This window comes from Oryzias latipes, chromosome 14 (assembly GCF_002234675.1).
Source record: "Oryzias latipes chromosome 14, ASM223467v1".
NCBI classification, from domain to species: Eukaryota; Metazoa; Chordata; class Actinopteri; order Beloniformes; family Adrianichthyidae; genus Oryzias; species Oryzias latipes.
The window spans coordinates 3,633,566-3,658,495 of NC_019872.2; the positions used below are offsets into that span (position 1 = coordinate 3,633,566).

General features: G+C 39.2%; 1 protein-coding gene across 2 annotated transcripts; it reads left to right on the forward strand.

Annotated features, from left to right (window-relative positions):
* The first annotated feature begins 15,484 nt into the window (after positions 1-15,484).
* pitx1 (paired like homeodomain 1) lies at positions 15,485-24,064 on the forward strand. Of its 2 annotated transcripts, XM_004076050.4 has the most exons (5): positions 15,485-15,626; positions 16,342-16,396; positions 19,736-19,888; positions 20,651-20,853; positions 22,791-24,064. In XM_004076050.4, the coding sequence occupies exons 2-5, from the start codon at positions 16,351-16,353 to the stop codon at positions 23,337-23,339; spliced, it is 951 nt and encodes a 316-aa protein (XP_004076098.1). In that variant the 5' UTR covers positions 15,485-15,626; positions 16,342-16,350; the 3' UTR covers positions 23,340-24,064. The 2 variants fall into 2 exon arrangements, with proteins under 2 accessions (XP_004076098.1, XP_004076099.1); XM_004076051.3 differs by lacking the exon at positions 19,736-19,888.
* The last annotated feature ends 866 nt before the right edge of the window (positions 24,065-24,930 follow it).

Consider the following 24,930-nt stretch of genomic DNA (forward strand, 5'->3'; position numbering starts at 1 on the left):
AAACACTAAGTCTGAAGACTTGTTTATTTTTTGTTGAAATTTTTTAAAACGTCATATTTAATAACTTAAAAAATTTAAAAAAGGAACCCATCATAGATTAACTAGATGAAATCCCTAAATAAAGTAGCGCTACTTTTATCACACACATTTAGGCTCATTTCCATCATTCAGTAAAAAGATAAAGTGATTCAAGAAGCATTTTTTTTCTGAGTTTCACACACAAGGTTTACTTGCTACAGTTTTTTATTTGCTATTTTAGACTATAACTGATCAATTCTGAGCAAACTTTAGAAAGAAGGCCTTTTATTTGGACCAGTTTACATTTTGATCTCCTGATTTCTCACAAGCAGGTGCAAAAACTTTGAATTTCCAAGTTCACAAACAGCAGGACATCTGTTGTTGGTCTCTGTGGAGCCTGGTGAACTGTTGCACATTATGAAATTTATTACAAATTGCCCCACCCTGACTAACCCCTGAAACGTGATCCTTAGACTTGATAGAGAGATTTTTCCTTCTTGTACTTTTTTTTCTTTTTGAGCATTTTTGTGAAAACAAAGCTTTGTCTTTTTGTCATGTTTTGTTAAAATAAATGACACAGACTATTTAGTATTATCATTAACATTCTTCCATAATGTGCATGTTTAAAAGAATCAGAAAGTGTTTCATAAAATTCAATTAGGCAACAGTTTTTGCAGACTGACAGAAAAAAGTTTCAAATAATGGTGTTTTGCTATTTGAAGCTTTTGACAGGCAAGTGTTGACTTTAATTATTGCTGCACATTTGGAGACAAGCCACTAGATCCTTATTGGATGAGATGTTGTAAAAGTCAATTGAAAGAAATAGAGCCCATCAGTAAAGGGTACTGTGGAACTGTCAGAACATCACTCCTCAAAATCTAAAATCAAACAATTTGCAGCTCAGCTGATGATGGTTCAGACAATCAAACTAAACAGTTTTCATTGATCGTGTTGTGAAGACAAAAGAAAAAGGCAGCAAGCATCAGAGGAGCATCACTTCTGTAAGGCATGGTGGTGGAAGCATCATGGTGTGAGATTACTTTGCTGCAATGTGTGACTCATGCACTTAAACAATAATATAAAAAATAATAATATTTCCAATCTCCTCAAATCTGTTTATATTTTGGAGAATAAGCTAAAATTTATGATCAGCTTAGAATGAAGAGGACATAGAGACCTCAATGTGAATATTTTACAATGTTAGACCAGAGTTTCTGATGGTTTCACGACCCTTTAAATCAGTTCCTGGAGCATACTGAATGACATTTAGCAGAGACATTTTTCTTTTCTGTTGCCATTTTGAAATTCTAAACTTGAGCCTAAACTTTTCTAGGACATCTTGAAATGAACAACAAGTGAAAACATTAGGACTGAGGGATCAATAAAAGATCTATTATTTTTTTAACTTACATAAAAAAAATGTTTTATTTTTGACCCACGACTGAATTTATGGAAAAACATGATTATTTCTCACTAGAAATGGGGTGTTAAATTATAGAAGAGGCTATTCCTACTTGCAGCCAAATGAAAAAGTTTAAAAGCAATCCAAACAATATTTAATAAATTTCCTTCATAAATAAAATACCAAAAAGCTCATTATTAATATGATATTTTTACCGTTCTACTATTTCATTTGCCTAAATGAGGCATGTTGTCATAGAAAGTTTGACCTTCAGTATTCTTGGAACTAACCGGAGATCCAATCACATCGGATGTTTAATGACGCAGTAATGACACCGATCCCCCCATTATTAGAGTTTTTATGCAAAATTTAACATGAATATTTCAAAGAGTAATAAGCTTTAAAATTGTTGGTTTAAATAGACCATAACGAGATCCATGACACATGATTGGTATACTAATTATATAATTCCCTGGAACAAGTAAGCGTAGTTTAGTGAAGCTTCACATGTTTGTTTGTTTTTAGACATTTTTCAAATTGATTTGACTTTATCTTTGCTTTGTTTTGGGATTAATACATTTTTATTTTGTCTCCACATGTTTGATCTTTGTTTTAAAAACAGTTTGATCTTTATTCTTATCTTATCTTATCTTAAAAATGCTTTAAATACGCCCCAAACAACTAAGGGTTAAATTTAGTTACCTAGTGTCGCAGGAGTCCAAGCAAATAGCCTCTACTGAAGTCATTTTTTGCATTCAAATTTTCTTTAATCCTTTTACTAGTTTTTCCTAAATCTACAATAAAGTTGTGTTTGCAGTTTTGAAAAAAATACTTACTTGTTACGTTATCCCTATTTTCCATTTCCTGTGAGGCTTAATTATTGTTTTTTTTTCTTTTACCATTTTTATCAACAAACATTTCCTTTCTTTAAAAAATTAGAACTTTTCCATTGCTATTTTTTGGGGTTTCTGGTGTTTTTTTAAATGTCTTTTTTTAATTAGGAATATTTTTAGTTAGAGAAAAACTTTTTCTTCAACAAAAACGAGGTTTTATTACCTGTATTGGGCCACAGTTTTCCATCTTTCTTCAAACCTGACAGTTGTCTGTGTGTTTCCTCTGTTCTTAAGCTGAGGTCCATAGAAAAACACTCCAATGCTGTCTCTGGGCTTTGCATGGGCAGATTCCCATCTTTTCATTACTTTCCCCAGATAAATGCATATTCCAGTGCTCAGAATCAACAGAAATGAAGATCTGGATCTCAGTGGAGTAAACAACACAAAAGTACAACATAAACATGAGCTATATTAATTTTTCAGCTGTACATCATTAGATTAGTTGCATGTTAGCATTTTTATTGAAACCTTCATCAGATAAAACTGACAGAGGGAGGGCAATAAAGACAGAAGATTTGAACGGTGCGTTTCACAAGAGGCCGCGTTGCGTGTGCAGCTGTGGGAAAACACTCTCCGTAGACTGAAGATAACCAGGGTTCATCCTCCTCTTCCTCCCTAACTCCTCTTTAACCTGCCCTGCTGGGTCAGGCTACTGTGTGTGTCTATGTTTGTGTGTGCATACACATTTTTGTATACTGCTGGGGATGGGAAGGTTTTTGCTTTAAAATGTAACTGCATGAAACCAAAATTTCTTAAAGGCTTTGCCTCCTATAGCTAACCTTGATACGGTTTTACAAGAAAAGGACCTGAGCGGATATCCTTTTACACAGACCAGACTCCGATTCTAAGCTTTTGATTGATGAGTTTGAAGAAAAAGTTCTTTTTTCACCAAAAAGTGCGTTGCCGCCTTTAGAAGGAGAATCTACAGCCTCCCTGCACTTTTGCTGGCCTTGTTAATGGCAGAGCCTTTGTGATTTTTATCAAAAAGAAGGAGAAGGAGCTAAAGTGCCTCTTGCTAAACACTTCCGTGCACAGCTTTAGAGCAGCAGATAGCGTTTTATCTGACAATCAAGATAAAACTGCCAAAGTGAGTTCACTGTTCCAGATTTTCCCACTCTCCATTCCCATACCTGGATCATGTGGAATTCCCAGAGAAGGGCAGTAAATTGTTCAGTGGGGCGACGTTGTCCTCTCCCTGAATACCTTTCACTCTGAGAACGAGACAAGAGAGGAGCATGTTCAGTTTCACCTATGTGTCTTTTTCCTGAAAAACACATTTATCAGCGTTTTTTTCCTTTCCATTTCATAAAGTAAGAATGTACGTTCGCATGCATGCAAATGGGTGCCAGAACCCATTAAATTCATGCTGTTTTTGAACTCTGAAAATGGGCTGAAAGGTTAAGAAAGAAACAAACAATTAACCTTTTGTTGCTGGAAAAACGTTGTTTAATATCGCCACATTCTTGCAGCAGTATGCTGTTTTAATGAACTGGAATCAGGAAGTCAGGGTGGTTTTCTGGAGCAAAGTCGGCTCAGGGTTTGCTGGCAGAGGTGTGAGTCCACGGGCTTCTCGACTTCAGCTCTGGATCTGCTGCTTCAGTGTCCAGAATGTCCTTCAGTGTCCTCCATCATCAGAAAAACGCCACAAGACCATGTGAAAAACACCAAAAACTCAATTTTCATTGAACATTTAACATTTTTCCACAAAATCTGACACATTTTAGGCACAGAAATAGCAGTTAAAATACAATTTATTTCAAAATTGACAAACTTTTAAATGCTAATGTCCACAGCTAACTCAAATTACTTTTGCACATTAATTAATTGAAAGGACTATTTGGACATAATTTTTAAAATACATGCGTCCAGCGCTAAACTTTTTTCTCTCCTGCACCTATTTTGAAAGCTCAAATTACGTGTCTTAATATAGTCTCACTGAGAATATTCACTGTACCACTTGGTAACCATTCCTATATTGTACAATTACCCCTTAAAACAACATCATTTAGCCTCTTTCACACTTAAAATACATGCAAAAACATCAGCCTCAATTCATGTTCACACCCCATTCTAATTGCCTTCAATGTGATCATTTGTCAAGTGAAGATAATAGGATAAACATCAACATTTAAACTTTAACGTATTGGGAAAATTATCATTTTTTGCAGCAAACGACTGCTAATTTCTTTCAGCCATTGATGCTTTTGTGTGCAGTTAGGTGTCAAAGTACAATTGGAAGACGTCTTTTCTAAACATGATCGAGATGCTGCAAAACATAAGAATAACATTTTGAGGTATCTAAAAAAAGAATTTCTCACGCTTCAGTAAGCCTTAAGTTTCATGATGTTCCACTGGTTTCACTCTGCAGACTTTCAGATGTTTGTATGTAAAGTTTGATTTAGCCACAAACCCATCAAAACACGTGACCTCTATATGTTAAAAAAGTTTTTATACCAGATTTTAGTTTAGCAGAAAATAACACATTTGGTTGATAATGGGAGGAGTTTGTAGATGTAAATTAGAATATTCCATTTAAAAAAAACATTTGTGAAGGTGCAGTATGTGTCACAGCTGAAAAGCTGTGACTTTGACACACCTGAGACAAAACCTCCAGTTTATGTTCCAACTCTACAATCTGTATGTTCATGGAACCTCAGGTGAAAGCTTCTCTTGACATGTCAGAAGGAGAACTAGAGACAGCCACTTCTGTCAAAGCAGATCTGAGGATCTGCTAAAGCAGTGGTCCCCGAACCCCGAGCCGCGGACCGGTACCGGTCCATCAGACACGACCTACATGTTCTGTTTTATTTATAATCTGATTCAGAAGGAAAACTACTGGATTCTCTCCACCACATCTGACTCTTTCTTGATGCATGTCAAGTTCACCGTCACCTGTTGATAATACAGCCACCACACTGAAACCCCTTTGCTAGGCAAAGTTTAACCCTTCTGCTATCCTATGACCCCACCCTTACATTGACGTGTTCTCCCTACCATGGCAAAGGTGGATAAAGGTGGAAAGATTTCATGTAATCCATGGACACCAGTGAAGATCACAAATCATTGAAGAAAAAAGGTTCAGAGCACTGTCTAGTGGGTCTAGATGACCCAACTCCCAACGTTAGTGCCTAGGATAGCACAAGACGCACTCTGAGTACAATTGTGTGCCATAGAAGCCACAATCAGCAGGCAACAAACTCCCTGCTCTGCTCCATTCTGATGTATCCACTTATAGACAAATAGATCTGTGTACGTCTTTGTTTTCCTCGTCCGAGCTGGCATCTCTCTCAAAACCGTAGAGTGGGATTGCTCTAATAGTGCTTGCCATTTTCTTTGCACCATTAATGTTATGTTGGGGTTAGCAGGAAAACGTGTGAACAAAGGGATGATGGGAAATGGGGGAATGACTACTCTGTGCCAACAGTCCTGCCTAGAGCTCAGAGGGGAATGTCTAATCAACTACTGCCGCTATTTTGAAAATATGTCGTAGACCTAGAACACGACACAGATTTTATGATTTTGGCTTAAAACGGCATGACCATAATTACTGTATAAAAAACAGGAGTCTTTACTCTAAATTTGGATTTATTGTGACAGTTGTTCCCATTCATCATAATAATAATATAGAATATTGAGTAACTGGCTGTCTAATGTTATGAGGATCCTGCTAATACAGTTACTCTAACAGTGGATTCAAATTTATTATTATATTTAGAAAATACCAGTATAAGTGACTCCTTTTTTCTGTTTTCGTATTTACCCGTCGCACCTTAAAAGTGGGACGAGACTGAAGTTGGTGTATATTTTGCTTCTACTTTGATCGTTATGGGTTAAGGGAAAATCTATTTCACATTTTAAAGGTTCCTTCATGAAAACGAGTGAACAAATTAACATCAAAGCGGCTTCAGATATTTTTCAGAGGATCAAGATTAACTTTCACACTTCAGCCTCATACAGGCCATTCCATGACAATGTAGTGTGACATTGGACCGGCCCATAGCCTGAAAAAGGTTGGTGATCACTGATTCAGAGGCCTCACAAGTTTTGGAGGAATGTTGGTGTTTCTATTTAGTAATTTCCTGCATGTTGGAGTCGAAACGTCATTTGTTTTCAGACAAACCCACCGTGACGACACTGACAGTGACAACAAGTGTAGCTCATTTCGGGCGCTGTGCCATCGACCTGGTCTCTGTTTTTCATGTGAAGTCAGGCTGAAAGGATCCTGGAGCGTGTTGTTTGAGCGGCTGAGGCTATTCTTGCAGCTTCTGCTCTTGTCTGGGTCAAAATAAAAGATGCAGAATGAATGATCTGTGTGAAGCCTTAGCAGTGAGTCATGATGCTGTGTGGAGCATCTCGTGAGAACTGTGTACACTTCTGCAGTTTCTTTATGTTTCTGGGGTTAGCTGCCCTGTCTGTTTCCAGTCTGCACAGCTTGACAAACCCGTCTCTGAAAAGGAGCAAAGCAGTAACTCACCTTCCTGGCAGAGGCGTTGCAGACACCTGTGGAACAGGTATAAGGGCGATTCAGCTGTATAGGTTAATGAAAGTTAGGATCTTTTGGGTCACGTAGACATACCATGAGGTCTGTAAGTTTGTGGTCTTAACTCAGCGCAGGCAGGCTGGGAGTTTGTGGCAGCTTCTTAATCATTTCTCCTTTCTTTTTGTTTCTTTTTTGACAATCCTTGGCGTTTGTGATGGCCCACATCGCCGCCCCGGCCTGCTTATCTTTTCAGTGCTCCTGAAGCGAGACTACTAATGCACTTGCTGCTCTCTGCTCTGCCTCACAGGCCCACCCTCAGCTCCATACTGCCGTGACTGCAAACGACGTTCACTTTGTCTGCCGTGTTTGTCCAAAAATTGTTTCAATATGTATTTTTGGGAATGGTAATGTTTGCATGATAAATCTTAGTGTCAGAGGAATACAAAGGGAGCTATAGGTCAAACCCTGGGCGGGTCACACTCTCCCTCTTCCTCATTAACTCTCCGTTCTACTTTCTACTCTTCTGTTTTTCTCTTGTTCGACTAACAACCCAGACATGTGTCGGATCCATTCAGTCAGATGTTTCCAGACACGTCTTATTGTGATCATCGGCACATGTAAAATGTAAAACGACATCATTTGTCTTGTCCAACAGAGAAGGAAACTGCAGAAAAAGAGGAAGAGGAAGAGATTTTAGATCCAGTTTTAAATTCAAATCTTACCTTGCAAAAAAACAGTAATTCAGCAACGTTATAATGGACCCATTTAGTGGTGATGTTCTTGTTTGATGCAGAATAAATATGAATTTCCTTTCTGACCCAAGAAGTGACCACCACACAACAACCCAGTGGGCCCTTTGTGGTCAGAACTTCTAACCATCTGTTTAGTGAGACCTATGAGGAAACCACTGAATTTACTAAAGTATTTTAGAAATAAAGTACACATGAATTTACTTGGATTACACATCCGATTTAGTGTCCTTATCCTTTTGTTTTTTTTTATTTTCCTGTTTGCTTTACAATAAACTTTTCCCTTTTAACATAAAATGAAGTTTTTTTTTTAAATAAATGTATCAGAAATGACTTTCTGGTTTGGACTGGTCATTCACAGCTTTAGAATATCGCTAAACTTTAAAAAATACCTATTTTTAGTTTGTTTTTTTCACATATAAACAGAGAAAAACAAAAGTCCAGTTAGTTTTTCTATAAATCCACCAAAAACTACAATTCCCAGAGCTCCATCTCTTCACATTTGGTATCACTGAAAAGCCCCAAATGTCCTCTGTAGAACCAAAAGGAGATGATTCAGTTGTCTGGAGTGGATATTACATATTCAGGTTCAGAAATATCCTCTACAGGACAAGTTTGCATTTGCAGGTAGTCACATGAAGATGCTTACTGTAAGAATTTTCAGCTTTAATCAGCATCTGGAAACTTCCATTTGGGTTCAGTTTAAGCAAAGGTCGACTATGAACCCCAGATAGCTGCTGCTTCTCAGCATCCAATGACGAAACTCCAAATATTCTCCAACAAGCACAACTTAAAGTGGAATTGGAGCTTTAACATTTGCTACACATGGAGAAGCTTGATGCTATTTTCTACATTTTTGCTACAGATAACAAAAATATGACATTTTGTTTGTTTTTGCTATTTCAACAGAACTAAGAAACGTATTTCATTCCCAAAAGTTCTTTTAAAAGCATTTCTGCTTGCTGGGTGCAAACAGTTTGGTCACTGTACAACTTTACTGATTATTTATGAAAATACATATGTTGACAGATTTGCACAAACATATTTGTATTTGTCCTTAAGTGTCAGAAACGAATAAGAAAAACTGTTTTGTTTTTTAAACTGTTTTTTTCTTGTAGTTCATTTTAAAAAAAAAAGCTGTTTTCCTTTTTTTAACTGTGATTTAAATTAAAATAATATTTTAAAATAATATTATATCATGAAAATATAATAATTATAAAATTTTATTATTATCTGTTTTATATTGTTGGTCTTTTTTTTAGCCATGGAGATAAAGTAATGTCCCAATCGTGTATAGGGTCAATTAAAGTCTTATAAAAGTCTCTATAAGTTCAAACTTTTAGAAATATTGCTTTGCTGCCTCTGCTATAAGTTGTCATATTGGACTAAAATGATATTGTGAGATGCCAACTACGTCACTAAAACCACTGATCCATGGGATGAAACTGCACAGTTCAAGAAAAACAAACTGCATTGCACAAAAAGACGAAATTATTGGTGATTCTTAGCTTTCTGCTGTCAGTTCTATATACATATTTCCCTCAATTCTAGACTGAAAAGGCTGAAACTATTTGACCAAGCAGAAACAGTGGAGAATGGCATGGATAATTTCTACATTCAGCATACAAGAGGAGAGATATCACAAGATGTACTTAGGTTTGCTTTAATTCAAAATATCATTACTGAGAAGAACAGAGTAAAGCATCTACTTAGAATCTGCAAAATTAGAGACAAGAGACTCAAACAGAAATGTTTCTTTTTTCCAATTAAAAAAAAAATCTGAATGAGAATGGAAAATTCTTTGTTTAACAGTCTCCCAAGACAATCCCGATGAGAACAAAGAACTAGTAAAACTAGAATAATAACAACAAACGTATTACTCAGAGAAGTGATTCTTCCTCACAACAGTGCAAACGTATGACAAAACTTTTCTTACATTTTTTAAGAGATTACTCAAGCAAACCTAGCCCTTTACTACCCAAGTCTTTGGTGAGTAACATATTATTTTTGAAGAAACCCCTCCCTTTCAGTGACTCAGTCCTAAAACTCCCGGTTGACACCAGGTAAACATGATGAGGTGGTGAGCTTTCTCAGAATAAAAACCCAAAAAGGGGACAAAAATAGGTGACTTTTTTCTTATTTTGAATAAAACGCAAAGTTCAGCAGCTCCCATAATTATCCCAGCGATCACATGACTCCCAGTTTTTAAATCAGCCCCATCTGATGACAGCAAAGCAGCCTGGGAGGAGGAAGGGGCTGGCAGTTCTGCTCCATGAACCCGAGTCTGGATTCAAAATGGAGAAGCAGGAGAGAGAAGTCACAGTGATCTTGGTGGGATGGAGGGCAGTGTAATGCAATCCCAAACACAGCAGAGTGCTATAAAGCTCCACCATAAATCTGAGAGCTAAAGCGCAGCCAAGCTTGTTCAGGGCTGTCTGCTGCTCCAGAGGCCAGAATCCAGATGTTCCAGAGCGACACTAAATAAACTTTTAAAACTGAACAAGCAGGGGAACAGCTCACATCTCTAGCGAAGCGCAGAGAAAGCATCTGATTTGAAAGTTCAGAAAATGTTCTTAAATGAGACAATTAGCACTTTGACGTGATTTTAAAAAAATCCCCATTCTGTGTTTCTTCTGAGGTGTTGGGGAATGCACACAGGCCTCTGGATTACTTTCTATCATACACGGATGCAGCTGGATTGAAGGGATAAATGGACATGAAAACCTTATTGTGGAGTAAATGTTTGTGGCTTAAAATCTTATTCTGCAGAACCCGGTGGAGATTTAGTGTTTACAGACTCTGCTCACAGACATCCTGCCCGTCTTACAGATTTTCATCCACTTCCATTTAACCTACTTGTTTAACCCCTCCTCACTCGGCTTTTCAGATTGACTAAGACTATGAACAGATCTCATAATGCGAAACAATTGGCTGTTATTTTAGGAGAATAATGCTCTTAAATTGTAGGTTTTAGGTTGATTTTATTTTAGTTTTTACATTAGCATACTACTTTTGGAATGTTATTGTGCAATAGTTTTCGAACCTTGTGAAATATGCGATAAAAAGACAAAAGACTAGATTAATTTGTACACATTATGATGAAAAAAGGACCCTGACACAAAAGAAAAATAACCCCTTCATGCCATTAATTTAGTCCCAACTATATAAAAAAAATATTCTTCAGAGTTTTTACCTTTCAATGTGATGCTAAGTTAAAAGGCCTGTTTCATGCTAAATCAACTATTAAAGTGTATTATGATGTTCATTCCTCACAAAAACAACCCCAAAGTGGTATTTTAATAACTTCACACTCGGCATTCCTCTGAAAACCTGTGCTCTGAGCACCGGCCCCTCCCAACCCACAAAAACGAGTAGGCCCTCACATTGTGACATCACAAAGTGAGGAACAGTCCCTTCCAGGTATGGTCTGCCAGCCCCACCCCCAGGCTAACACAAACACCCATTTTCTCCTGTTTGGCAAAAACATTTTCCTTTTATATGCACAATATGCACATCCATCTTAGCAAAAGTTCAGATGTTGTTTTGAAGACACACTGCCGAGTTCAGCTCTAGGTTGATGTCAGGAAATGGGCGATACCCACAAGGAGGGAAAGGCGATGCCTCAGAGATCGAGTCGTCTTACTTCTGGGTAGGAAAATTATCTGCAAAAACAACTAATATTTCATTTGAAAATATAATTTTTTAGTGTACGAAAGGTAATATATGATATCATATATATGGATATAGTTTACTCTGACAGACTTAAGAGAGGCATGATAGAGGCCCTTTAAAGTGGCATCCTGGATTGAATGGTACACCACAAATTAGAATTTGAAGAGGCTCATGCTGCACTCTGGAGAGCTGACCAAACTGTTGCAAAAAGATTATGCAGTTGCTCTTTTAGGGGTGGCATCAAACAAAACCAGAACTAACCAAATAAAAAATGAAATCTAGTCTTAACTACCGCATATGTACAGGTAACTGGGTCTTTCTAGCACATTTACTAATGATGTATTACCCAACCTCTTTGTGAATTGTGCTTTTTTGAATTTGCATGTGAATTTTGTTCCTGCTCAAACTGCATGGCTCTTATGTCGCTTATTCTCTTTAGTTTGTTGAATAGTCTGTCTGTGATCACATCGTCTTACCAGAACTTTTATATATATATCATACATATATGATATATATATATATATATATATATATATATATATATATATATATATATATATATATATATATATATATATATATATATATATATACACACACACACACCGTATGTACAACTTGTTATTTTTTACAGTTTTCTGCATCTATAAAGATAAGTTTGTGGTTAATTGCTGCAGACAAGACAAGGTTAAATTAGGGGTTTTGGGATGTATTATTTTAAAAGACTTAACATAACAAATAACTACATTTGTAACAAAAATTTGAAACGATTTGCCACCTGCTTCATATCTTAAATAAAAACATCTGCATCAAAAAGTAAATATGCACTGAAAATATTTTTTGTGTGTGTGTACTGGAACTGATTCAGATTGAAATAATCTCTAACCCCTTTGCATTTAGAATGCATTCATAGCGGCCCTGTCTTTGAAATCCTGGGATGTGAAAACTGCAATTTTTCGGACTGAGTTGGCTCCACCATTGCATCTTCTAATTGCTTGAATGGCGTGATATGCAGACGATTGTACTGAGTGCAAATGCGGTGACCATGCGACCAATGCAACTTGAGCAATAACAAATCGTAGTAACCACTGGGTCTGAGCAGATATGGACCAAACAGTCCATTGTGAATTTAGGTTTTCCTTTGGTTAACCTTCAAAAAAATGATATTCTGCTGCAAAGATCAATCAGGTCAATCAGAACTGATTAAATCTGAAAGCAAAACCAAGTTAACTGTAATAAAAACAATGACTAGAAACACTGATGCAAAGGAGTTTATTGGATACGTTTGGCACTGATTAAAATGTGATCTGTATTGAAAGGAAATTCAACCTCTGCCAGCTTTGTGTTTCTACTCAAATGGAAAAAACTGGAAGCAACATCCGATTTTCATTTCACTAAGCTGCAGAGAGCTGCTGAGCTCGGACAAAGTGGAAAAGGAGAGTTAATGCGGCCTCTTAGAATGATGATCTACATTCCTGACCTGTTTATGTTGGTAATCTCCGAGCCCCACGCAGCACTAATTTCCCTGCCTATTGGAAACTGTGACATCTGAGTTAAACACACTTGAAGAGGGGGACTGCTTCAAAGGAAGAGCTGGCCAAACAGAGAGCCACCATCCCCATAATAAGCTCCAGTTATAAGTCCATGCCCCTGTTTGCTTCTAAAGAGCATCGTGCTGGAAACTTTATACAGTAAATACTCTGCACCTCTGTGACTCTCTAACAGCCCGTTGTTTGTCCACTTCAGCACCTTGGCAGCCTGGATGGTTGGCCCTTTTCCTCGCCGACATGGAGACAGAGTCTGCATCCAGTTTGAAAGCTGCTTTGACGTAACAAGAGGCTTTTCATCCTCTCCAGCTTCCCAGTGTCAAACTTTGAAAACCCTCCTGATTGATTCTGCAGAGTCCGGACAGCGTGCTGCTCAAAAGCACTTCTGTGGCTCTTCGTGAGGCGGAAACAGGCCTTACAGACTAATGCCACCAGCTCCGCTCCACTGCAGCGGCCAGGATGGGGAGTCTGGATGGAAAAAGGAAAGCCTACGCTGTTCAACCTTTGATTTTAAAACCCCATCACTGCTGGAATCAGAGAAAATACTCCGAAGTTGTGTGATAGTCGTGTGCTGAACGTTCTGCAAACACACCGAAGACACAAAGTCACACCTGGTGGGGTGTGAGCTTGTTTTCCTCCTTCCAATCTTCTATTAGCTGTTCTGTTATTTCGGAATAACTATTTACGCTGCAGAGGTGACCATCAGACAGGTCCTGGCCACAGACACACACCTCCCCCTCCACACACACACACACACACACACACACTCTAAATGGGCTAAATAATCCCTCCACCTATTTACACAGGAGTGAAGAGGCCACGGCCTCACCTTCAGGGTGCTACTTAACTCCTCGAGTCACTCGTTGAGTAATCACAGCATTCTCCTGCCAGCCTACTGCCTAATTACAGTGTGTGTGTGTGTGAGTGTGCACAACTGTGTGTGTGAAGAAGTCATTATTTAGCAATGCAGGCCTCACAGGTAGACAATTGCACTGGCTGATTCGGACTTTTCAAGTATTTAGTGGGTACAGTTGCATTCTGAACGGGGTCCGCTTTAAGCCACAGATTTAAACTTGTGCCTCAAAAATTAAACAACAAAAAAGTTCCGTTCAATGTTTTCACAGTTTAGTTCAAATAACGGTAAATGTTAAAAATGTGAATGTTCCCATAAAACAAGCAGGTTTTCTGCCTCCATGCGTGCAGGAGAAACAGGCAGCCTGGTGTTTTTCACACCAACTGGCTCGGGAAGAATAGAAGCTGCAGCGGAGGGAAAAAGGCAGATGAGGAGAGCTTTTGCTGCGGGATGAGGGAGGCCCGCAGCGCCGCTTTAATCCCCCCTGGATCCCTCTCGCAGAGCCGGGCTTTGCACTGCGCGCAGCGCTTGGCTCACTTAAAAAGGAAAGTATTACAGTGCGACAAATTTCACACTTTCTCTCATGTTTCAGCCCCAAAGAGGGCGACTCTGGAAATAATATTTGGTACGATGAAGCCATGATCCAGCAGCTGGAGACTGACATCATTTTTTGGGGTCCAAAATCATGATCGCAGATACAAAAACAAACCTTTTTGGATCAGTTGATCAATTAATTAAAAACGACACATATTCAATACATTTTACTTTTCTTGTTCAATCAGCCTCATTTGACCTGAATCATTGGACTGTTTGCTGCAGGAGAAACGTCCGTTTTTTCCTCTCTGCTGCTGCGCTTCTCACACAAACACTCCACTGTTTTCACCTGTTTCCCTTTTCAAACGGGGAACAGGTCCATTACCTCCCGAACCGAGTCACCTCATTTCACTTTAACAGCTCCCGTCCCCATTCCAGCGTATTCGATTAAATAAAAACATCTGTTAAAGTTAAAAACGTTTGATTAAACGAGACTAATAAAAACTAAATAAAAAGAAAAAACTCAGGGACTATTATAACAAACAAACCCCCCAAAAAATCTGAGATAGGAGAGTTGAAGAATAAAAATAAACGTGTCGTCGATTTTATTAAATATTCAGAGAATAAAATAAGCGAATACGATTTTTCAAAATGATTTGTTTTCTGCAGATTTACTCTTAGAAATGTGTTTTTTCTAAGATAAAATTAAAGAATATTGTACGGACAATACATATTCTCAATTTTATGATATATTTGGAAAATCTAAACTTTTTATTTCTAAAACTGCATTTTTTGTAAAGCTTAAATGGGGAAATAGTCAATAGAAAAAGTATGGGTTGTGTGCATTCTAAAATGTGTCCTTATTTTTTTATGTTTAGATATTATTAAAGATTATAAATAAATACAATTTTATTTCACTTCTTTAGTGACGCATATGTTTTTGAGATTTATTTAGAATCGTTTTTCGCCACAATAAGTTCAAATAAGACTTAACTGGTAACACGCGCACTTTGGCGGATTTTCTCAATTGGTTTAAAGGAATAAAAAACTTTTATGAATTTAAAAGTGTTAAATAAAATGAGCGATGAACTGTTTCTGTTAATGACGACTAATGTTCAGCAAACCGTAGGGATCTAAGTTCATGAAGAAACACTGAAAATGTGCAAATGCAGGAGGTTGAACGATGTGATGCGGCAGTACCACCGGCCTCAGTGTGTGTGTGTGTGTGTGTGAGTGTGTGTGGGTGGGGGGTGCTGGTTTGAGGGATGGATGGGATGACTGTGGTGACGTCAGCGCGAGGCGTGCAGCGGAGTGCCGGGGAAGAAAACCAAGACAGCGCTGCACAGACGCGTAAAGCGCCGACATCCGCGGACACAGCGTTCACGCGCTACAGCCCGAGTGGATTTACTGAACACCTGCATGGGGACACTGTGAGGCTTTGTTACATTTTTTTTCTGTCTTCTGCTGGGAACTGACTGGTGAGTAAAATTAGAAATATTGCTAAATGTATTGAGCATTATTGAAGCAGCCAGTCAAAGTAAATGACAAACATTTACTTTGAGGTTGCCCTGCCCTGAGTTTAATGGAACTTTACGCACGGGAGCGATCAGGATTTAAGCCTCAGCTTCAGATTTTTTTAAAAAACATCCATAGATCCAGAGCTGTTCGAGGTCTCTGAGCATCCGTGTGAAGCACATGAAGCACTCAGACTGCTGCCTACAGCTCGGTGAAAGGACGGGAGTGAAGCAGGGCTGTGCGTTCTGAGTGAAGATTTACTGTGGACATAAAAGCAGCAAAAGGATTCCTGTAGATAAGAGCAGCTTTGTGTGAGAATGCGCGCAGTGTCATGGTAAAGGTAACCTTTGCGTCTGTGAAGTTTGGTCAGCGATGTTTCTGTTTGGCCAAAACTCCAAGAACGCATATTGATCAAATTATGACAGACATTTGACAGATGTCATAGAGGACAGAGAAGATTATTGCTTTTACATTGATTTTATTTTTGTTTAGCGTAGGATTTGTAAATGGAAATGAAAAAAAATGTATGGTAGAAATATTTAAAGGGTTTAATGTTCATTCTGCTTTGACATTCCTTTTGAATTTTACATGTTTATTTTTTATTATTTTACCAGGATTAAAGAACAACAAAGAAAAAGAAAATCCTTCTATTCAACATATTGAATTTGTGTGTTTCAGGCATCTGGAATGGAACTGAATCTATCAAAGAATGTTATTTCCTGTGGGGACCAAGGTATCAGTTCTACTTTTCTTCTTTTCTCGCTCACAGTTTTAGTTTTTGTAAAAATTCCCTGAAATACAAAGTCTTAAATCAGTCCGTGTAAAACAGTCTTCCTTGGATTTTTTAAATAAATGCCGGTTTTGACCTCAACTAATTCCATTTCTGATCATGAAAAAAACAGGACAATGAAATGAGTTATGGGTGTGATAAGTTTAATATCTAAAATACCATTGTTTTTTCATCCAAAAGACAAAAATCGGTATTAACGCGTTGTTGCGCATGCTCTTAAACATTGCGCATAAGATTTTATTTCAGTTTATGAGGATTCATGGTGGACTTCTGTGTCTTCTTGTTTAAAATCTTTCATATATTTGTGCAACGTGTTTTTACAGCCTAATTTTAAGGCTTCAGTCGAACTAAAACTCTTGAAAAGTTAGAGGAACGCTGCTGATCTCTTTCTCCTGTGTGTTTTTTTGTGATCTCGACGTTAGCAGGCGTTTTGTTGGCACGGCGCTCTGCTCTGTAAAGCTGTTTGTTGCCGGTCAGACTGCAGGTCAAGAAGGCCTTTGGGCCAGAAGGAAAACCATCACCTAGGCAATAATCGGCTCTGTCCTTCTCCAGTTACTAACCGGGTTCAGTTACATCGCTGCGGACCAGCCTTTCAATCTGCAGCTTCGGTTTTCTAGATGATTCGTTTTCCCGCTGCTTGGCTTTGCTGTGCCCAACAAGTAAAACAAAAAACAAAAAAACAAAAAACACAAAGACTGTACTTTGATGCGTAATTGATGACGTCTCCTTGGTTTTATTTTCACTTCTTCATGGACAAATATGAGTATTTGCTTTGCCACTGGCCTTTAACCTGTCCTGCCGGATGGAAAGGCTTTTTAAGTCATCCATCACGCGCAAGTGCCCTCCAGAGGAGTGGAGCATCAGGACACGGGCAGGGATGGAGGATGAGTATTTGGGTTACCACCATTTATCAGCTCACAGCGTGGGGACAGAGAAGAAGGTAGCACTCAGCAGATAGATCTCCATGTCCTGCAAATCCCTTAATATTCTGGCGTGGAGTTGCGAGGTCACTGGGTTTGTTATGATCCTTGCGTAGCTTCGACTTTAGGTTGTGATCTAAACTGACAACTCTTTCCAGCTGTAAGAGATTCTTTTTTTTACAAGGTGCATACTTCAAACTTGGTATGATTCCAAATTATTAAAAATATGGGATTATATGATCTGTGGAGACAGGAAATTCATTCAGGCAAATTAAATAAATGGCGATCAAGCCTCCTGGTTGCATTTCTTCATTTAATTTCAAACGTCAGTGATGCCCTGAAGTTTTGGTTTGGTTTCTTTACTCTGGCTGCATTCGGTGGAAGTGCTGCATGTTGGACGGTCATCTCGAGGAAGAACTGAGAGCAAAATAAAGATGAAATTCTCAAAAAGTAATTTAGATTAACGGTTTAGATTCACACTAAACAATCTCATTTGTCAGGCAAATGCAGGTGAGGCCTTTGCACAGAGAGGCGGCGCAGTTGAACCAAGATCCATGCAGTTATTGAGTGATTGCACAATTATGCTCAGAAAGACCTTCGGGGAAGTTTTCCGGTCGGACGAGGATCTCATGTCAAGTCTTTGTCCTTCAGAGGCAGAAAAAAGCTTGACAGTGGCGCCGGTAGCAGCCGGGGTTTCAGACGGTTTCAGTCGAGCTGCTGGCCGCGTTGCTCCAACGCAGCGGGCCGGGTAACTTCACACTGTTGGGATCAGCAGCCGTCTTATTGGCTGAGGCAGAAACTAATTGCATGAGATCAGCGATGCTCGAGGGTCAAAGGAGTCATACAAGATACTTTTTATATATTTAGAGAAAGAGCAGCGCCGTTGGTGCGTGAGGCAATTCCATCTCTACTGTGGAGGTGAAAAGCTGTGTGAGGTTAACAGGGAAGCACACTCAATGTGTCATAAAACATCTAACAATTGTGTTAGACATTGGTCACAGTTATTCGCTTTTTTAACAAAAGATCAAACCGAGAACACAATATTTAGTCCACGCGCCATCTGACAGCCGCAATCCTATTTTACGCAAGACGATAAACTGAAAAGAAAAACATTTATGCAGAAAAGAAAATAGTAGAAATTAAATAAAATAAGATGTTATTTATTTCAAAGAAAAAAACTATAGTCTTTTCTAAACAGCCACACAACAGCAGCTTCAGGGCGCAGAGCTCAATTCGGTTTGGATGTTCTTGGAGCGCTCGCGCCACAGCACCACCGACTGCAGCGTGTGCGTCAGTGCCAACTAAAGGAACAAATATGTTCCCATCAGTGGCTTCATTTAATCGCATCCAGGCAGAATGTTTGCGTCCCAGAAAAAAAGAAACTGTAAGGTCAGCGCTCCAGAGGGAAAAACATCTTTCTGAAAAGGCCAGATTGTAAATCACAGCTTGTTTGGGCAAAGAGCAGACAGATCCCCTGCTGTCAACAGACGGTTCTTCTCCTCCTGTTTGCTTGGAACTGTGCCGCTTGTCGCCGTCAGACACAAAGGTTCAGCATTGTGAGGTCCACCGAGGCGCCATTTATCACCCCTGATTGTGCCTTTGTGCGCGTAGCTCATACTTTAAATAAACTCGACATCACCGTGCACATTTCACACACAGGGAACAGTAACTGGGCAGGCCTGTGTCACACAGCAAATGTTTATTCAGCTCAGAACATATCTGAGATCTGCTTTGTGTGAATGAGTGTGTACAGAAGCGCGCAGCTGCTGGGCGCGTTTCAAAGATGACGAAAAGACGCGGTTTTTATGAGGCAGACGCGCTGTGCTGCACTGCGCGCCACGTCACGATCAGGAAAATTGTGTAATTTCTCACCCTTAATGCTTGAATTTTCACTGATCCCTTTTGTACGCGCGGGGGAAAAAATCACATCAATTAAAAGCACCCTTTCAATCGTTTTAGCTTGACGTCAGTCCGGCTTGGATATATTTCCTGGCAGGTTTGGTGGGTGGGACCCGACCGTTTTGGGCAGGTTAACGCAGCGCATGGGTGGGTCTTGTGTGTGAGAGCGGAGCTTCCTCTCGGTCACATCGAGCAGAAGTTTGACTGTGGATAGAAGGAAGACGGTTGCCGCCGCAAAGAAAGGAAACTAAACTTTTTCCCCCTTTGAGCTTCCATTATTACTTTTATTTGTGTGCAAAAGAGAACAAAACGCATCGGAGAGTCTCCCTGCAAGGTTCAGCCGCTCATGTCGCGGAGTGTGTTTGACAGCGGCTGGATTTGTAGAGGCCCTGTTGTTGAGGAAGGCTTCGGCCAGCCCGGGACTCACCCCGCTTCTTCTCTTTTACGCATCCTTCTCTTCAAGGTGGGATGAATTTGGACAGAATCGCAGAGGCAGCGAGAGCTCCGCCGCCGACGCGCGACGTGGCCGCCGCGTTTCATTTACAGAAAAGCTCCAACAGCAGCAGAGAAACTTTAGAGAACTCAAGCAGCGAGTCTTCAGACGCAGAGTTGGCAGGTATACACCGTCAGACTCGATTCCTTCTTCTCCAGATCATTTTCAACGCCTTTCGGAAGCGGGAGGATTTTTTTTTCAAAGCATGCTCGAGCTCATTTAATCACGTTACGTGCCCCTGTTTATTAATATGCTTTCAAGTATCACTGAACGGGCTGAAAAACTTGGCAGGATTCCTCATTGTGTCACGGAAAAATGTTCGGATGAGCCTGGCTTGCAGTCAGTAAATGCATTAAGAGCAGCTATAAATACCGGGCCCTCCACCGATCTGAGCTAAAAGCCAGGAGGTCTGTTGTAAGCCTCAGCTTTTCCACATCAGCGGAGGCTTCTCTTCTGCTCTCCACAGAAAAAGCAGCAGCTCATGTGTGTGATTTATTTTCTTCTTCAGTTTGGATTTGCGCACGGAGGTGGACGTGTTTCTGTCTCTGCGCTTTACGCTCACTCTTGTGTCAGACACTCAGACTGTTGTTTGCTTTAGGTGAATGACCTTTGCACGTGAGCCCCTCACTTTAATGAAGAAGTAAAGATGAGAGATAGCAGTAAAGATCTCAGTGAAAACCAGTGAGTTTGTTTGTGCTAATCGGTGAGAAAATCAAAGTATAAAACTTTACTGTGGTTTTTATATGGTGCAAAACAGCTTTTCTGGCACTTTCCTGTCTTCCAAAAACTTTGAATTCCGACCGAGAAAATACTACACCTTTTATAGCATAAAAAGCCACACAGTATTTGTCAGACGCTTTAGTTTTCGTCCCGATTCATCCACAGAGAAGGAGAGGGGCGCGGAGCACAGGAGCGATGACGGGAACGCGGACGATCCCAAGAAAAAGAAGCAGCGGCGGCAGCGGACTCACTTCACCAGCCAGCAGCTGCAAGAGCTGGAGGCCACCTTCCAGAGGAACCGCTACCCGGACATGAGCACCAGGGAGGAGATCGCTGTGTGGACCAACCTGACCGAGGCCAGAGTGCGGGTAAGAGGCCGCATGCGGGCGGAAGGGCCGAGCCCCCGCGCCCAGAAACCCGACCCGATCAGCCGGGAGCAAACAGGACTGTTTACTGAACGTGATTTTTAAATATATCTGTGCGCAAAGCTCAATAAAATATTGATTTTTACTATCACCAAATTACGAAAAGAAAACAAATAATAATAGATTTCAAAAGTCTAAAGGTTATATGAAAAAAGCTGCTCGTTTTAGCGTTTTGACCTGTAAGGAGCCAACTTTAAAACATTTAATTTAAATGCATTGAGAGAATTATGGGAAAAAACATTATTGGCATATTAACAATTAAAATGTTTGATTTGTTGTTTTGTGTTTCCTCAATGAAACGTCATTACGTTTTTTGCAGGAAGATCGCTTTTTTAATTTAATTTTTGTGTGTATGCGTTTAATACTTCTTTTTAATTTTATGGCTACTCTTAACCACACTTTCTCACCTTTGCATCGATGCAGTATCGACCTCATTAAATAAAAGTTATCTGAATTTTAGAGGATTTATTTTAAAAGCTTCAATCGACACAAACATTGAAACAAACTGTTTCCACTCGCTTCACGTCCTCAACTCGACAACACGCAGCCATTTCTTCAGATTCTTTGCAAAAGCTACGCACCAAACGCGCCTTTAAAACAAAACAGCTGCAGTTGGTTTTAATTTACAGCAGATGCATGGCGCCCGACAGACCGAGCTTGACAAATCTCAAATAGCATCAAAATATTCAGTCTATAGAGAGAAAAAGACTGAAAGAGGAAGAAGAAAAGTTCAGATCGAGTGGAGTGGAGTGAGACCTGCTTTATATTTGGCTGAGCTTATAGCTCTTTGTAAGCGCACTTATTTTGTAAGGTTACTAAGTTTGCTTTTTGCAGACTTGGAACCATTTATTTAACATTTAGTCCTTTTCGTTTAAAGGCTTTACTTTGATTTGATGTGATTTATTGGTTTATTTTAGACTCTCAGACAACAACAGAACTCATTACAGAAATAAAAAAACGTATGAAGATGCCTCCCTCTTTAAAATCTAATTACTCATAATAATATATGGAAATGTTTACTGTAAGGCATAAACACATAGGCCACATTAGATTAATTAAATATGATAATTAGAATATAATTATTAATTATAATTAGTTTGATTTATTGCTTGAGAGGGAAGAAGCGAACTTACAGCTGCGCACCTTTATCTGACCATCAGCGGGTTCAAATGTTTTTATGCTTTTCTGACCTTTTTAGGTTATTTGTTTGATCTTAACCAGAGACAAACTTCAATGTCATTTTAAGCTTTCATTTCAATATGTATCCGTTTGTCTTGTTCTCAATTAGTGTAGTTTAGTTGAATCAAAATGGATTTTGTGATTCAATGAGAAAATCCCCAAAAAAACTCGTTCATCAATACTTATGAAAAAAGTAAGATGTACATTCCAGTGTTAGACGTTGCGACGTTTTCTTTTTACAGATTTAAGGTGAATATTTTTCTTATTATAACATTTTTTTAAAATGTTTTTCTAGAAACTAATATTATTAGGTAAAAATGTATTTTCATAATTGAAAAGGATAAAGTTCAATTTAGAAATATTATAATTCGCCTTCGTTATTTTTTTTTAACATTGTAAAGAAATGTTGGCAACTTTAATAAACCTTTATTTGAACAGATAAAAAATACAATTAAAAATTACAATTACATTTTTATTATTAAAAACCAGAAAATGACGTCCGCCTTTTTAAGTTTATGGTTTTTTATATAATTATTAGTTATGAATATTTTTTTGAACACAAGTGTGGGTTCTTTGATGAAGTGGGAAACCCAAATAATATTTTTTAAAATTTTTATTTAACGTGATATAGTAACAATGGTAACGGCTCTGGTGACACCCCACTGTTTTGCATTGCGCACTAACGCGCACGTGTCTTCCAGGTGTGGTTCAAAAACCGCCGCGCCAAGTGGAGGAAGCGCGAACGGAACCAGCAGATGGACCTGTGCAAGAACAGCTACCTGCCGCAGTTCAGCGGCCTCATGCAGCCCTACGACGACATGTACCCGGCCTACACCTACAACAACTGGACCAACAAGGGCCTCGCGCCGGCGCCGCTCTCCACCAAGAACTTCACCTTCTTTAACTCCATGAGTCCGCTCACCTCGCAGTCCATGTTCTCTGCGCCCAACTCCATCTCCTCCATGACCATGGCCTCCGGGATGGGGCATTCCGCCGTGCCGGGCATGCCCACCCCGGGTCTGAACAACATCAGCAACCTGAACGGGATCGGAACGTCCGGCATCAACTCGGCCATGTCGTCGTCCGCCTGTCCTTACGGGCCTCCCGGCTCCCCGTACAGCGTTTACCGGGACACGTGCAACTCGAGCCTGGCAACTCTCAGACTGAAGTCCAAACAGCATCCGACTTTTGGATACAGCGGCCTGCAGAGCCCTGGCTCCAGCCTGAACGCCTGCCAGTACAACAGCTGACGGGCTTGATGTTACAAACCCGAGGACGCCAACACAATCAAACAGCCCAACTGGATTATTGCAATCATGTTCTGAAAGAAAACAAAGGATCATGCGGGTTACACGTTTACCTGTGAACTTACACAGCAATTCAATTGAAATGTATTGATTTTTTATTATAAGGACTTGTTACATTTGCTGCACTGTACATATGTAAATGTAAATATATATACAGGTCTAATAAGATGATTTTTTTTGCCTTTTTCTTGCTTGTTTTTGCAGACCTTTGTGCAGAGGACTAGACCGAAACAAGAATTTAAAACTAAATGTCGACCTTAAAAGAACCATAGAAAAAAAACACCTTGTGCATATTTGATACTGTCTGCTTTCTGTTTTGTGCACATGCGTGGTTCAAGTATGCGCCTGCGGTTCCCAAATGCTTTCCATTCATCCAGAAACAGAACATGGGGAAAACAAACCCACTTGTTTAAACTGACGTGCTTTGTACAATAATGTAATATTTTGCAAAAACTAATTTGCTTTAAGTGTATTCCAAACATGATTCATGTGTTTACGGTGTTTGTTTGAATAAACTCCAGCTGAAGAGGTTTATTCCAAGAAGCTTTTAGGGGAGTCATTGTTTGGCGCTCTGCTTTTTCCAAAGAACAGGTGCAGAAAATAGCGCAGGAAATCTGTCCAATTAATTTAAAATGATTAAAGTAAAAGAGTCGGACGATTTTTAAAAGATCACAGCTTCTTTGTTTTCTTTTCTAAAGTCTAAAATTCACGTGGTTTGTGGGTTGTTTTTTTTCCAGTTTTTTTTTCACCCACCCTGCAGATATTGGTTTTACGCATTTTGCTCACTGATTGCAGGTCAAAGTAATACGCATTTGTCAGTGTTTAATACAAAATAAAACATGTTGACACGTTTGACTTAAGAAAACATTAAATGTTCTTACTGTTGCATGCGGTTAAAACGTTAAAGTTTATTTCAGACATTTTGACTGAGCCTCAGATTGAACTCGTGGCGCAAAAACCCAGTTGAGTTTCGCACCTGCGCGCTTCGTCTTCAAACGTGTTTTATGGCTCTTTAAGGTCAAAGCACAGACGACTGATTTTTGGATTCAATTGCAATGTTTTAGAAACAAATGTTTTCAACTATTGGAGCAAAATAAAATGCCGGTTTACTGCGAGTCAAACTTGGAATCAGTCGGAAGCATATCTTGTTTTTTGACACTTGCAGGAATCCCCATATCTATATTACTAACCATTAGACTGATATTAGCGGCAGCGCAGCAATAACTGTGTGTTTATGCTGATAGTGACTAGATCCAAATGTAAAGCCCGCGCTTTGATGAACCATTACACAGGATTCTGACAGCACACAGCGCACTTTTGCTGCTTAAGTGTGCGAAAATTGGTGTAAAGAAGCGTTTGAACGTCAATTTTTATTTTTTTATTTTAATTTTAATTATAAAACTTGTCTTTTTATGCATTTCTACATTTATCTCCTACTTTTTCCTCAAAACTATTTGGAGTCAAGAATCTTCGTTAAACACGGATTCTGTAACGCTTAAAAAACAGGATTTTATTAAAGAAAAAAGTTTGAACT

Bases quoted from the DNA above. Each gene is read 5' to 3' on its own strand.
- pitx1 (XM_004076050.4), top strand. From the start codon at position 16,351: ATGGAACTGAATCTATCAAAGAATGTTATTTCCTGTGGGGACCAAG. The intron at 16,397-19,735 runs GTATCAGTTCTA...CTTCTCTTCAAG, and splicing joins TATTTCCTGTGGGGACCAAG to GTGGGATGAATTTGGACAGA. The intron at 20,854-22,790 runs GTAAGAGGCCGC...CGTGTCTTCCAG, and splicing joins TGACCGAGGCCAGAGTGCGG to GTGTGGTTCAAAAACCGCCG.